The sequence below is a fragment of the Oryzias latipes genome, chromosome 17 (genome assembly GCF_053564925.1).
Source record: "Oryzias latipes strain Hd-rR chromosome 17, Olatipes_Hd-rR_3.1".
In the NCBI taxonomy this organism is placed as follows: Eukaryota; Metazoa; Chordata; class Actinopteri; order Beloniformes; family Adrianichthyidae; genus Oryzias; species Oryzias latipes.
In genome coordinates this window covers 18,032,612-18,046,619 of record NC_136253.1, presented here as the reverse complement: position 1 = coordinate 18,046,619, position 14,008 = coordinate 18,032,612, and the positions used below count along the sequence as shown (strand labels likewise).

The 14,008-nt window shown below is 40.5% G+C and overlaps 1 protein-coding gene and 1 long non-coding RNA gene across 3 annotated transcripts; both read left to right on the top strand.

Moving 5' to 3' along the window:
* Positions 1-678: 678 nt before the first annotated feature.
* pif1 (PIF1 5'-to-3' DNA helicase homolog (S. cerevisiae)) lies at positions 679-13,878 on the top strand. Of its 2 annotated transcripts, none has more exons than XM_004078897.5 (12): positions 679-1,518; positions 1,593-1,716; positions 1,804-1,929; positions 3,666-3,819; positions 4,062-4,176; positions 4,970-5,076; positions 5,214-5,353; positions 5,625-5,731; positions 6,685-6,772; positions 8,283-8,428; positions 13,332-13,523; positions 13,673-13,878. In XM_004078897.5, exons 1-12 carry the CDS (start codon positions 979-981, stop codon positions 13,715-13,717), a joined length of 1,884 nt encoding a protein of 627 aa, XP_004078945.1. In that variant the 5' UTR covers positions 679-978; the 3' UTR covers positions 13,718-13,878. The 2 variants fall into 2 exon arrangements, with proteins under 2 accessions (XP_004078945.1, XP_020566513.1); XM_020710854.3 differs by having other exon boundaries at positions 13,332-13,594.
* Positions 12,251-13,211, top strand: LOC144986845 (uncharacterized). The gene is made up of 4 exons (XR_013650689.1): positions 12,251-12,594; positions 12,688-12,770; positions 12,859-12,895; positions 13,083-13,211. It is a non-coding gene; the product is annotated as an uncharacterized LOC144986845 (long non-coding RNA).
* Positions 13,879-14,008: the final 130 nt, after the last annotated feature.

Here is a 14,008-nt window from a genome sequence, read left to right as displayed (position 1 = left end):
CACTGGAAACACAGATTCATTTGACGATTGTGGTTTGTACGCAAAAACGCTTTTTTGTAAATGGCTTTTTTCATCTGCTCCTGATTCACAACTTTTTGAATAAAGAAATATTCATATATAACATTTTTAGCCTAATTTTATTTATAAATGCCCTTAATCATGTAAAAAATGTCACAAAAACATGTCAAAAACACCAAAAAGCCTATTTTTTATCCAAGTGGGCTTTTAATATCCATTCTTTATCTATTTATTTATTTTTGATAAATAAAAACAAAAAACAAGTCAAAACAACAGATCTAAACATAAAATAATAGACAAATAGAGGAAAAGAAACAGAAAAGAACATGAAAAATCTAATGTGTCAGAGTATAGATAGATAGATAGATAGATAGATAGATAGATAGATAGATAGATAGATAGATAGATAGATAGATAGATAGATAGATAGATAGATAGATAGATAGATAGATAGATAGATAGATAGATAGATAGATAGATAGATAGATAGATAGATAGATAGATAGATAGATAGATAGATAGATTGTAACTTTAATTTGAGCTTTTTAAGCCCAGACAGAGAATGTGACGGATTGTCTGATTGGTTTATGAAACTACGGTGGGAGGAGACATCTAGTTTCTCATTGGTTAAGATTTTAAATACCCCATCATGATTGGCCAGGAAGCCTCTCTCTGCTATTGGTTGATTCTGTAAACTCAGAATTTGAAAATGGGCGTTTGAACAATCAGAGAAAACAGCTGTGGAGAAGACCGGGTCTGAATAGTGAGTTTCTAAAACGGTTTCTCCTTTTACCCGGGTTAGAATTTATTACAGCAGAAAACAGCGTCTAAAGAAAATCTACGCGGTTTGCTATACTTGCGGAGGAGCACCCTCGTTCTAGAATTTTTTTTTCTTACACTAATTAAAGAAAGGGGGTTGAACTTATTTATTAAGCTGAGCTGTTGGACAGCTGGTGAGAGATGTTATCTGGAGATGATGGCGTGGATCTGCAGTGCTGCGTGACGGTGGAGCAGCTCAACAGCTCCGGCCAGGCCACGCGCCGGAAGCTCATCCGAAAAGCTGCTGTCATTCTGGGCCGGAACGAGTTCCAGGAGATCCTCCTCCGAGTGCACGACGGCAAACTAGCGCAGAGTTACAGACTCAAGGAGTTTCAACTCTTCACCAAGTTCGTCAGAGACGGGAAGTGCACCGTCAAACTGCTGCCCGAAAACACCCAGGTGCTCCTCTCCAACTGCCCGCCGGACCGACTGAGTCTCTTCCTGAAGACACTGAGCATCAAGCACCAGGCATGGCGGAGCTGCAAGCCTCTCAGTGAACGGGAGAAGCTGAAAGCCGCCCTGCCGCGCAGCTTCGAGGCCATCAGCCCGCTGCAGCAGAAGGACATCCAGAAGGCGAACGAGCTGCGGAGCAAGGCGTCCGGCGGCCCGGCGGACTGTACCAACCGGGCGGGGGGGAAGCAACAGGTCAAGCGGGGCAGGGGCGACACCAGCAGCAGCCCGGTGAGCTCCATAGAGAAGGCGCGCCCCCCCCACTCTGATTTATTACGGTTCATCACAACCTTGAATCTTTTCAGGAGAAGACGAACCCCAACAAGAAACCAACCCTGACTCTGCCATCGCGCAGGCTGAGCAAGGAGCAGACGGCGGTTCTCAGCGCAGTTCTTCGGGGCAAGAACGTCTTCTTCACCGGAAGTGCAGGTAAACAACGAACAGATACAGCAACAGATTTTGTTTACCTGTTTGTCTCTTAAGCTTTCAAACCAGATGATCCTACGTTTCACGCAGGCACGGGGAAATCCTTCCTGCTGAAGAGGATCATGGGATCTCTCCCCCCGAAGAGCACCTTCGTGACCGCCAGCACCGGCGTGGCTGCGTGTCACATCGGAGGAACAACACTACACAACTTTGCCGGTCAGCTGTTCACTGATGACATCAGATAATTCACTGTTTAAACTTCTGAATCAGATATCGCCTACATTTAGATAATTATAGAAACAACAAAAAAAGGGTTCATAAGTAAATAGAGGGAAGGATCTATTATTTCTAAAAGTAGTTTTACTGCATCATACTTTTTACAGAATAGTGATCAGAGGGGTAGAAAATCTAAATAAAAAACTAAATTAAAATAATTTAAAATTAAAAGTACTGAAAGAAAAGAAAATGGATACATCCAAAAAATGATTTAAGAATTACGGAAAGGAAAAAACTTGACTACTAGGTATTAGGGTTAAAGTCATCTGTAAGGGATATCATAATTTTTTGTTTATTTGTTCATTTCGATTGATCGGACACTAAAATCGATCCAGGACATCTTTAGCCAGAACTTCAACCAGTGTGACTCAGCGAGAAATACCCGGGTACTGAACAGTGCAGGGGAATATTTCCAGATTCTTTGGATTTCTTGCAAAACAATCAATTAAATTAAACAAGAATTAATGGCGGATCCATTCACGTTTTAATTTCCTAAAGTTCAGCCCACCAGCTGGTTGGATTTTAGCAATACAAAATTAATTTGTTACACCCCTAGTTTCACCGCTCATCCAAGTGGCTTCATCAGTCTGGTTTAAAGTAATGTTTTAATTTTTATCTTCAAAATGAAACATTTTGACCTGAACGCAGGAATACCCGAGTAATTCTATTTTTTATTTCAAAAGATTACTTGTAGCCTATAGGTGTAACTCTATTCTGTATGGGATAAACAACTTCTACTACTGGCATACTTTGGTGGGAGGCTACTGGAGAACTCTGCCTTAGAGGACAAAAACAATGAGTCAATCTTGATGGGAGAAAAAATAGACATTTTTGAATTTCAGTGCTCAAAAACCCAGAAACAAAATCAGCTTTTTCACCATCTTTAACTTTCGGCAAACCTCAGAGGTCACATGTCCAGATGAGATTTAAAGAAGACAGTACTGGCTTTCATCTACAGGTGGAAGAACATCTGTCACACTGTTGGAAAACTGCCTCGTTTAGAGCACCGCTACTAGAGATTTAGCCGGATCCAAATATCCATATAGCCCGCTCTTACAGGCTATATCAGTTACAAAAATAAAATCAATTTTCTGCTAGTTGATAAACCCAAATAGATGGTTCCCCAACTAAGAGAAGGATCACCAACCTTTGAGGAGCAGCTTTGATGCTGACGCACCAGATGGAACCAGCTCTCTAAAGAGCTCAGAGGTTCCCCAACTATCCTCCAGGTTCAAAACAAAATGTAAAAGTTTGCTCTGCTTGGATAATTTATGCTGTTTTTATTGTTCCGGTGTGTTTGTAGAGTCCCAATTTAAAGATGAAAGCTGATTTATAAACTCAAAGTGTAAGCTTAATTTGCCTTTTTTAGGCAAATGAGCCTATTTTGTAAATTCTTTTATACATTTTCATCAAATGTTTAAGTGAATATAAACTTTGCTTTCTGAATAATGAAAGGGCAGAACTCATTACATGACTGCCTTGTTCTTACAAAGACTTTTGTGAATAATTAAGTTTTATAAATGAGGCTGTTTAAGCGTATTAATGGCAAAATAAAGAGCTCTTCTGTCCTCCAGGTTTATGTTTCTGATTAATAATCAGCATTAAGTCGGCCAATAATGGAAGTTCAAAGTGAATATTTTTTGCTCATAATTCGTTTTGTTTTTACATTTTTACAGGAATTGGTTCTGGTTCTGCACCGCTGGAGCAGTGCATTGAGCTGGCCCAGCGGCCCAGTGTGCTGCAGCACTGGACCAGCTGTCGGCACCTCATCATTGATGAGATTTCTATGGTGGAGGCCCAGTTCTTTGACAAGCTGGAGGCTGTGGCCAGGTGAGAGAAGGATGCAGAATTAGGAAAACATTTAGTTTCTTTAGTGGCTCCTAAATGGATTGCATTCAGGATAGAGAATCAATTTATTCTGACGACAAAATAACAGGTTTTGAAGTGTTTATTTGTTTTACAACTTGATTTCCTGAAGTTCGACACTTTTGGGAGTAATTCTGCTGTAAAATCTTCTGGTAATCAATAATTGCTGCAGGACTGAGAACATCCCCCTGCCCTCTTGTCTGCAGATCAGTAAAAAGGTCCACGCAGCCGTTCGGAGGCATTCAGCTGATCGTCTGTGGCGACTTCCTTCAGCTGCCCCCAGTTTCTAAAGGCAAAGAAAAGGCCAGCTTCTGCTTCCAGGTCAGATAAGGCACAGACTAATTTCAATTAATGACTTCAGAAAACCTGATAATTATTGAAATTCTGCTTAAACACCTTTTTTTTTTTTGTTCTTTTTTTTTTTTTTACCCAAATCTTTCACATCCACTTTTTATTTCGTTTGTTCTTTTCTGAAAAAAAGATGCATCTACTAAGTATTGTTGTTCACATCCACATTGAGAGGAGCCAGTGTAGGTGGCTCAGGCATCTGGACCAGATGCCCCCTGGACACCTCCCCGGGGAGGTGTTTCAGGCATGTCCCACTGGGCAAAAGCACAGAGGAAGACTCGGGACATGCCACGTCTCTCGGCTGGTCTGGGAACGCCTCAGGGTTCCTCCAGAGGAGCTGGAGGAAGGGGCTTGGGAGAGGGAGGTCCGGGCATCTTTGCTTAGACTGCTGCCCCAGCGACCCGTCCCAGATAAACAGAAGATGGATGGGTGGATGGCGTTGTTCATCTTTTGGCACATCCTGTTAGTGGTCAGCAAATCAGCTTTCAGTGATTTGCACAGGTGGTTTGGCAAAGATGCCCTACACAACCCTGTATTTTATCCAGGCTACGGATCATTAGACTTATTGGGCCAACTAAGCCATCCAACTATTAAAAACAAAAACAAGATAAAAAAACAACACCCAAGTCATGACTTCAATCTGCATTTTTATTCATGGAGCATGTGGTGTGCGAGTCGGCACCTGTCCTGCTTCCTCTTTGCTCATTTCCTGAGGCATATTAATGGGCACTCGAGGGCAAATCTCATGAATTCTCTGAATCCTCAGGCCAGATGTTGGAGGAAAGTCATCCAGGTCAACATGGAGCTCACAGAAGTCCGTAGACAAACAGACCAGAACTTCATCTCCCTCCTGCAGGCAGTGAGGCTGGGCAGGTGAAATAATGTTACTTTTTTTATTTCATATCTCATGTAAATTAGTTGTAGAAACTTTTGGAAATGCAGCAACTCTACAGAAAATATACAGCTCTTTTTCATATTTTTAATGGCGAGAGGCACCGATTGTGTTTCAGGGTGACTGAGGAGATCTCAATGAAACTGATGACGAGTTCCTACCATCGGATCGAGAGGGACGGGGTTCTGGCAACGCGGCTGTGCACACACAAAGACGACGTGGAGCTGACAAACGAGGACAAACTCCAGCAGCTGCCAGGTCTGAATCTGCACAAATGTTCCTATAATTGCCGAGCAGGTGATGTTTTTGACCCACTACTCGGTGGTGTAACCTCATTAAAAAAAAGTTCAGCCAGAAGCTGATTATCAGTGTGTGCAGGACACCGCTGTTCTGAGAAAAGCCATTTCTTCTTTTGTGGCTTGATTGTTTCACATTTGTCTAACTTTTTGCTGGAATTGAAGTGCTAACCTTCAGATTAGCAGATGACCATCTACTGCACAGCGGCTAACGGTTTTGTGCTGCTTCTCAGGGTCGGTGCGGCTGTTTGAAGCAGTGGACAGTGATCCGGAGCTGGTAAAGAACATAGACGCACACAGTCCTGTCAGCAGACTGATCCAGCTCAAAGTGGGAGCTCAGGTAGGTCTTTCTGGATTTTAATTTTGTTTTTCGAGTCGGTGTCTATCTGTAGTTACATTTTTTTTTCTTTTTTTTCCAGAACAAAACGAGAAAATAATCACCTTTTCCGTTTTGTTTTTTTTTTGTTTTGTTTTTAATGCATGTTTTTATTTCAACTTTTCAAAAAAAAAAAAATCAGATTTTATACAAATCTGCAGAATTCAAAGATTTTATGTAGATTATTTCTGAACCTACAGTATTGAGACTTCCCTAAGTTTGTTTTTGGTAATTTGCATAAAGAGAGTGGAATTTATAAAGATGACTGTTTTAATCTTAGCTACATTGAATGGCATTATGGATCATGGATGAACTTGAACTTTAATCTGCTTAAATTTTAAATGTTTTTTAGGAAAAGTTGAAACTTTTTAACAAAGGCAACAGAACAATGTCTGGGAAATCTGAACTGCACATGGTCACAAACGTGCATGCTTTAATCTCATAGTAAAACACTGTAAAGTTTAGCAGTTAAGGAGGAAAATGTGTTGGAAAGATCTGGAAATACAGCTGTTACCTGTTCAGTCCACTATTAAATTCTTTGAATATTTTTAGCGGAATTCTTTTTTTTTCCTGTCTGGTGTATGTAAAAAAGATTTTCCTCATGAAGTGAAGAGCCTCTTGGACCCAAAAAAACCCCGCCAAACCTAAATACTAAAATGTGAATTGTAACCTTTTTTGTAGCTTATGCAAAGGAAAGTAATTTTCCAAAATTAAGTTATTTGGTGTTTTTTTTTTTTTTTTTTTTCTTATGAAAAAGGTGTATTGCGGTCAAAAACCCCACACAGTCACAGCTCTAGTGTACATTAGCTTCTCCTGCAGCAAAAAAAACAACTATTTGACAATTCCTCACCTTTTTTCAGTGATTCTTCCAAACCTTTGGGTAAACAGTTACCTGTACTGTGTGTTTGTTCTTTAAGGTCATGCTGACAAAAAACCTTGATGTTGCCCGAGGCTTAGTGAACGGAGCTCGAGGCGTGGTGGAAGCATTCGAGTCTGAGAAAAAGGGTACGCTTTCTACTTTTTACTCCTACGACTGCTTCAAACCTCCATCGTGCTGCTGCTGGTTTGCCTGCTGGTTGTTATTCCGCCTAAAAAGAACTTTCTAGATCTGGTAATTTACCCGTCATCTGGTATTTAAAGACCCACTCTGATAAAAAATAGTGTTTAAGCAATTTTTCTGATGATGGTGGACATAAATGGAGAGAAAGTCAACTTAATTTGACATCTGAGTATTTATTTATTCAGATTGATGTAAATCAGATACGGACAAAAAAAATGCAATTTGAAAAAGGCCATAGTTAAATAGAAACTACAGTCAGCTTCCTGCTCTGCTCCATTCTGATGCATCCACTTGTAGACAAATGCTGCAAACCAGTGACGAAACGTGTAAACAATTGGATGATGTGAAATGTGTGCGGGCTTGACCCCTGCCAACAGGAGGCATCCCCCTCAACTCTGAGACAGTAAACTACTGCCGATCTGCAGAAACTGTGTCAGAGAAAACAACAGTTTTTTTTTGTTTTTGAAGTTAGGCAAAAAACGACATAGTCACAGCTAAAAGACCACTGGGAATGCTTTAAAAATGCATCAAATGATGATCAGCGTGGGTCTTTAATCATTTTAAGTGGCAGAAGCATTCAAACGTATGGATTAAGCTCAGCTGCTAATCATACTAGGCAGAAAATGAATGTAAATAAGCTTAGGATGCTAAGAATGAAAGAAATCAAGGTAAAATTGGAGCTTTGTCACATAAATGTTCTTATTTTTTAATCATAAATATATTTAATGTCCGACATTGTTTGAGTTTTCTTGCTTGTATGTTGTTGGAAAAGATCCTTGTATCTGAGAGCTGCTCTCAGATCAATAAATATCGATTCTGCAGCTTTACAAACTGTTTGCTTAAGACACGATCGCAGACGGGAAATCAATCGTGCGGTTACCTGTGTAACTTTACCACACATCTTAGAGCCCATTTGATTTCCACAAGCATGTAAACATCAGCAGATACTTTGGATGCCTCTGTATTGTATCCAAGACCTGTCATATATTGATCACAGCTGTTATTCAATGTATGGGAACTCTGTTCAGTCTGGAAGGAAGAGTCGAATAATGGTATTGAACCAGCAACCCTCTGGTCAAAGCCTTGACCACTAGGTGTTTTATTAGAAAAAGAGGAACCCAGTGGTGGTAAAATTAACCCTACAAATAACCATTGTGGACACCTTCTGAATGGAAGACATTTGTCTTTTTGTGAATTTCTGTCACGGAAATGGCATCTACAGCCGCCAGACTCTGCAGCAGCGACTCATTCCTTCTAATGTGGAGAGAAAAAAATAAAGCAAGCAGCTCATCACTGCAGGGCTTTCTTTTATTTTTCCTAGACTTAACAATTACAGATCTGTTATTAAATCTTGGGTTGAGCTGAACGAATATGAAAAAAACTGCGACGTATTGCAGCAATAATGGCAGAGGTAGCCACTCATCCGTCCCAAATACTGACTCATCCTGTCCCCAGGACTCCCACGGGTCCGATTCCTGTGCGGCGTCACCGAGGTGCTGAGGCCAGAGCGTTGGGTGTTTAAATCTGCCAGCGGCGTCCATTTAAGTCGAACGCAGCTGCCGCTTAAACTGGCCTGGGCCATCTCCATCCACAAGAGCCAGGTGAGTATAGAGCACATGTGTCAAACTCAAGGCCCGCGGGCCAAATGTGGCCCGCTATCTCATTTTATGTGGCCCGCGAGAGCATAAAAGTTTTTAAATTCTTAAAAGAAAAATGGTGTGTATTTTTTTCATATCTAGGGGGAATTGTACTTGAAATATCAAATTGGGCAACTATACTTGGACTTAAACACTGTCCATATAACCTAACCTGACAGAATCAAATTTAACCCTTGTGCTATCCTAGGCACTTTAACATTGGGAGTTGGGTCATCTAGACCCACTAGACCAGGGGTGGCGAACACGCGGCCCTCGAGGCGCATGCGGTTCTTGGCCAATGAGCGTGCGGCTCTTTGCGTCTCATCATATTTTCTATATACTGTGGCTCATATCATTATTTTTTCTCTCTCTTAAACCACACTCAAACCATCAGAGGGAATTACAAATAAATAATAATAAAAGTAATTATGCAGTGTGTGTGTTTGATGCTGCTCCCGACACATACGTGAGCGCCAATCATTTGCGCAGGTTACGCCCAACGCCGGCACACATAGATAAAGATTTCATGTGCGTGCAGCAGACTGTTACCCTTATGGTCAAAATGGTGAAATTCAGAGTATAAAAATATTATTCCAGAAATATATTCCAGAAAGGACGTTTCTGGAATAACGGGAAGATTCTTACTGTTTTTACTGAACAGAATGGCAAGTCACTATGTTTATTATTATGAGCTTTTGGAAGCAGTAAAATAATTCATGGCAGAAAAGAACAAAACGTATCCCGGAGAAAATTAAAGTCTTCCTGATCTGACACATTGTCTCCTTTATTAACAAGTTGAAGCTTTTCAAAGTGCACATTAGAAACCGCCATCATTCCACTTTCCTTCTTTGCGGAGCAGCTCACACAGCAGAAAGCTGCAATCAAAATGAATAAAGCGCAGAACGTGGAGCTGCTTGCGCAACTGGACAGAAACGGTGGGGAATCTTAAGTGCAAAACCATGAGCCAGGGAGCTATGAGCAGAAGTGACTTTCATGCCGTTTGGCTGAATGTGCGTGTGTTCAAATTACTGGGCATCTAATGTGAAAAGGGTGGGCGACGCGAAGAATGCAGCCAGCTAAATGGTAACTTAGCACTTGTTTGATTACTACGTTGTAGAAAGAAATGAGTTATTGCAATGTATTAACATTTAATAAATTACTGGCTTTTGATACTAGTCAGTAAAATTTAAATAAAAAAACATATAAAAGCAAGATATTCTAATGAAAGTAAAAATCAATTAAAGTTGCACACAACTGAACTGTAATGTATTTAAGGTGTTATGTGTTGTTGAAAATAATACGGCTTTAATTGCGTGTTTGTGTGTACATCTTGGCAGGTCAGTGTGTGTTGTGGCTCTTTGACTCTCACAGTGAAAAAATTTGGCTCTTGGTGTCAAACTTGTTCGCCACCCCTGCACTAGACAGTGCTCTGAACCTTTTTTGATTTGTGATCTTCACTGGTGTCCATGGATTACATGAAATCTTTCCACCTTTATCCACCTTTGTCATGGTAGGGAGAACACGTCAATGTAAGGGTGGGGTCATCTAAGATAGCACAAGGGTTAAAAGTATTTATGCTAGAGTAACAAGCAAACATGTTTTCTATGTAAGGGTTAATGGCCGACGAATTTTGCATTATTACTTTTTAACACACGCCGGGGAAGCCTTCTCGTTGGACGGTTGCCTCCACGAAGTGAGTTAAAAAGTAATAATGCACACTTTTAAGGCCATTAACCATTTCCATGGTCACTTACGAAAGAAATGAATATTAACCAGTTTTTAGTCCTTAATTCTTGTTTTTTTCCGATTTGGATCGCTTTTCTCACAAAAAGCGGACTATTTGTTACGTGAATAGTCCGCCGCACCACCACTGCAGTCAAGATTCGGCGATTATATATATATATATATGCTGATTGTCCCGATGGGTTTAATAAAGCATCAGTTCAGAGAGAAAGTTCACCTCTTACCGTTTGTTTTTGTCCAAATGATGAAGCAAAAAGTTGTTTTAAAGAAGCCGGCGGAGTGATACAAAACATTTAAGCTAGGTGAACCGAACTTCTTTTTTCACCGTGCGGGTATCCTGTGATATATCACTTTTTAATGCACACCCAGCAGCCAATCAGAATCGAGTATTCACCCGGATCATGGTATAAGCAACTGTAATTGTCACTTTAAAAAGTTAGAATAAATAAATGAGTAATTTAACATTAAGGAGTATTTATATTTATTTTTCATTACATTTAGTTACATGTATAAGTTATATCTGGCCCTTTGAGGACAACCACTATGCTGATGTGGCCCTCAGTGAAAATTAGTTTGACGCCACTAATATAAGAACATAAACAGGATTCATCTGGAGTTCAGAAGATCTTTTCTTAAAAAAATATTTTAGTTATTTTTGTAGCCATAAAACAATAAAAACAAGACATCTTACAAAAGATCTTATGCTTAGGAAGTGAAAGAAGGAAACTTGTTCTTTCGGTCTCTCATTGGTTTTGGGAGCTTTGAAAGAATGTTTAACAAGGCAAATTTGGCTGAATGATTTCCCTTTTAGAGGCTCAACAATTCAGATGTCTTACAATGAGAAAAAAAAAACGGAAAATATGATCGGAGGCGTTTTTTTTTTTTTTTTTTTTTTTTTTAATGGTTATTTAAATCAAATTGATTAATTTTCTTGCTGTTGCCAAACAGTTGGTGCTTTTTCCACGGCAAAAGTCCTCTTTTAAAGTGCCTTTTCACTTTGCCACTGATGTTATGAGTCTGTGATGATGAAAAATAATTGTAGTGTACCCACTGATGAAATTTGTGTTTTTGTGGCATTTTTCTGATGATGGCCGTGTATATAAAGGAAAATAGGCTTAAAAGTCCATTTCTGAGTGGTTTTTTATTCAAATCATTATGAACCAGGAGCAGATGGAAATAATGCAGGTCGAAAAAGAGCTTATTTGTGACGTATAAAATAGCTCCGCTCCATTCTGATGCATTCACTTAGAGAAAGATCCATGATTGTCCATATTTTCCTTGTCTGAGCTGGAATCTGGATCAAAACCTTTTAGTCGGGTCGCCCATTGCTCAGTGTGAGGAGCTGTAAGCTAGTGGGACAGGGGTGTCCGACTCCAGGCCTCAGGGGCTACCTGCCTGCACGTTTTCCAACCCTGCTAATTGGTTGGACAACCAAGTAATCGGTCATGAGAAAGGCTTGGATATCTGGAATTCATGCAGACACACCGACCCTCGAGGCTGGAGTTGCCCATCCCTGGTACCTGATCCAGGTAACCTGCAGCACATAAGGCAGGATTTCTGGAAAATCGGCTGCACACCAGGGCTCCAGGCCTGGAGTTTGACACCCCTGGGGTAAACGGATGGATGATGGGAAATGGGGTAGCGCTTACTGCATGCTAACAGTTCCATCCACATCTCAGAGGTGAATAACTATTAACCTGTGCAGAAAACAGTTGTTTTTTTTTTTTGGCTAAAAAATAACTGCGTTATCATGATCAAAAGACCACTGGGGAACGCATTTAAGAGATAATCAGAGTGGGACTTTCAAGCCCTAAAAGTTATTTATTTTTGGCTTACACACAGGACAAATGATGGCCAAAGTCTTAAAAAAGGTGTGATTTTACTTCGAGATGATTTCTGGTCCAACATCTTCAGAGGCTGGGAAACTAATGCAAACTTGACTTTTCTCCATTTCATCTTCCGTTTCGACAGATCTCTCGCTTGTTGTGACTTTTTCTGCAGATTAAGAGTAAATACTTTTTTTTTTTTTTTTTTTGGCTATAGTTTGTTCTGGAGTCTGTTGCACATGGAGCAACAGAGCCTTGTTCTCTAGATTGACTCCTGGCCTCTCGAAGGAGAAAACACAACCATCCTGGTACTTTTTTTATTTTATTTTTTCCCTTTTCTGTTGTTGCTGCTCATCTGTAAGCAAACGGGGGTCGAACAACAAGGCTCCATTTAGTACAGATGGCAGGTGAAACCAGCGCTAATTCGACTCCAGGAGGTGCTTTCCGTTTGAAAGGAAATTGACACGGTGACCTGGTCCAAAACCTACACCTCTCAACAACACTCTCCACAACCTCTACATCCTGACCCCAGACTCACTAATTGGCCTAGGGGGGGAGACGGTCAGTTTCAGGGAACACTCATCCTATTTCAGAAGTTTCAAGGAATACATGATTCACGCATTTCCGTCAACTTCCTGTTTCTTTGTGGTTCAGGAGCATGATGAAGTTACTGTCGGTTCTATTATGCCATCACCCATCCAGTCGTTTTCAACGGAAAATGTTGGAAAAAGGAAGAGGTACATTTGATCCAGCTGTTCCCTAAAACACATCCCTCCTTGAAGGCTGGTTCTACTGAAGATTTCATTCTATTCATTTTCTGTTTAGTGTGGCTAATCACACAAAAAACCCTCCAGTTTATACGGTAAGACACTTTTACAACACATTATAAAAGCTAAAAATTATTTTTTTGCGTCATTGGAATGTTCCGGTCTGAATTGGACTTTTGGACTCGTCTTTTGATCTACTTTAAGAGTTCCCACTGGTCTTTTTAATTTTGATTATGCCTGTTTTTTAGCCAAAATCTAAATACCTGTCGTTTTTCTGCACAGCCTTTTAGAAATTCACTTCTGAGTCGATGGTAGATGGCAGGACTGATGGTGCGGAGGAACCCCACCCACCCTTCCCCTTTGTTGTCGCTCTCCGTTCACATGCTCTCCTGCAAACTTACAGTCTGCAATTTCTTCTGACAAGCAAAAATACCAATTTTATTTTCTTCGACACACAGGTTTTAAAGAAATATAGTGTTTAAAAACAAATTCTACAAATGCTTTCTTGTTTCCCCCACCTTCCTCATCAAGGGCATGACTTTGGACTGCGTAGAGATTTCCCTGGCGCGCGTGTTCGAGAGCGGCCAGGCTTACGTGGCCTTGTCTCGGGCTCGGAGCCTGGAGGGCCTCAGGGTAATGGACTTCAATCCCCACGTGGTGCGGGCAGATCCGGATGTTCTGCTCTTCTATAAAAAGCTGAGGAAGGAGAGGCTACTCGTGCAGGTAACACGAAGCCCGAGGGCACTGCAGATGCAAGACACGCCCCTCATTTTTGTCATCACTGTGATCTGTCGGTCAGTTACAACAGGACTCCAACATCTCAGGTCTTTTTGCTGGAAACTGAGTCGCGTTTCCTCTCTCCGTCTCTGCAGGCCTCCATGGATGAGTTTGTTGCAAACGATAAAGAAAACTTCTGAAGACCTTTCTGGAGCTTTCAATGGTATGCACCGTGTGCAAGAGGCATGACTTTTAATTGACTTTTTCCGGAGTCATACTGCCACCATGTGTTCATTTTTTTAGAAATGTTATTTTTAATAGTTTCCTTTGTTTCCAAATTAAAGATTTAGTTTTATTACAATACTGTCTTTCTGCTTATTTTTTTTTGCTTTATAGAAGTGTATTATAGTTATTTGCTTCAGTGATCAGATTTCTTTTTTTTTAACACGAGGAAATCGCTTTAATGGCAAACAAGCCTCTATAGACATTAT

Bases quoted from the DNA above. Each gene is read 5' to 3' on its own strand.
- pif1 (XM_020710854.3), top strand. From the start codon at position 979: ATGTTATCTGGAGATGATGGCGTGGATCTGCAGTGCTGCGTGACGGTG. The intron at 1,930-3,665 runs GTCAGCTGTTCA...ACATTTTTACAG, and splicing joins AACACTACACAACTTTGCCG to GAATTGGTTCTGGTTCTGCA. The intron at 13,595-13,672 runs GTCAGTTACAAC...CCGTCTCTGCAG, and splicing joins GTCATCACTGTGATCTGTCG to GCCTCCATGGATGAGTTTGT.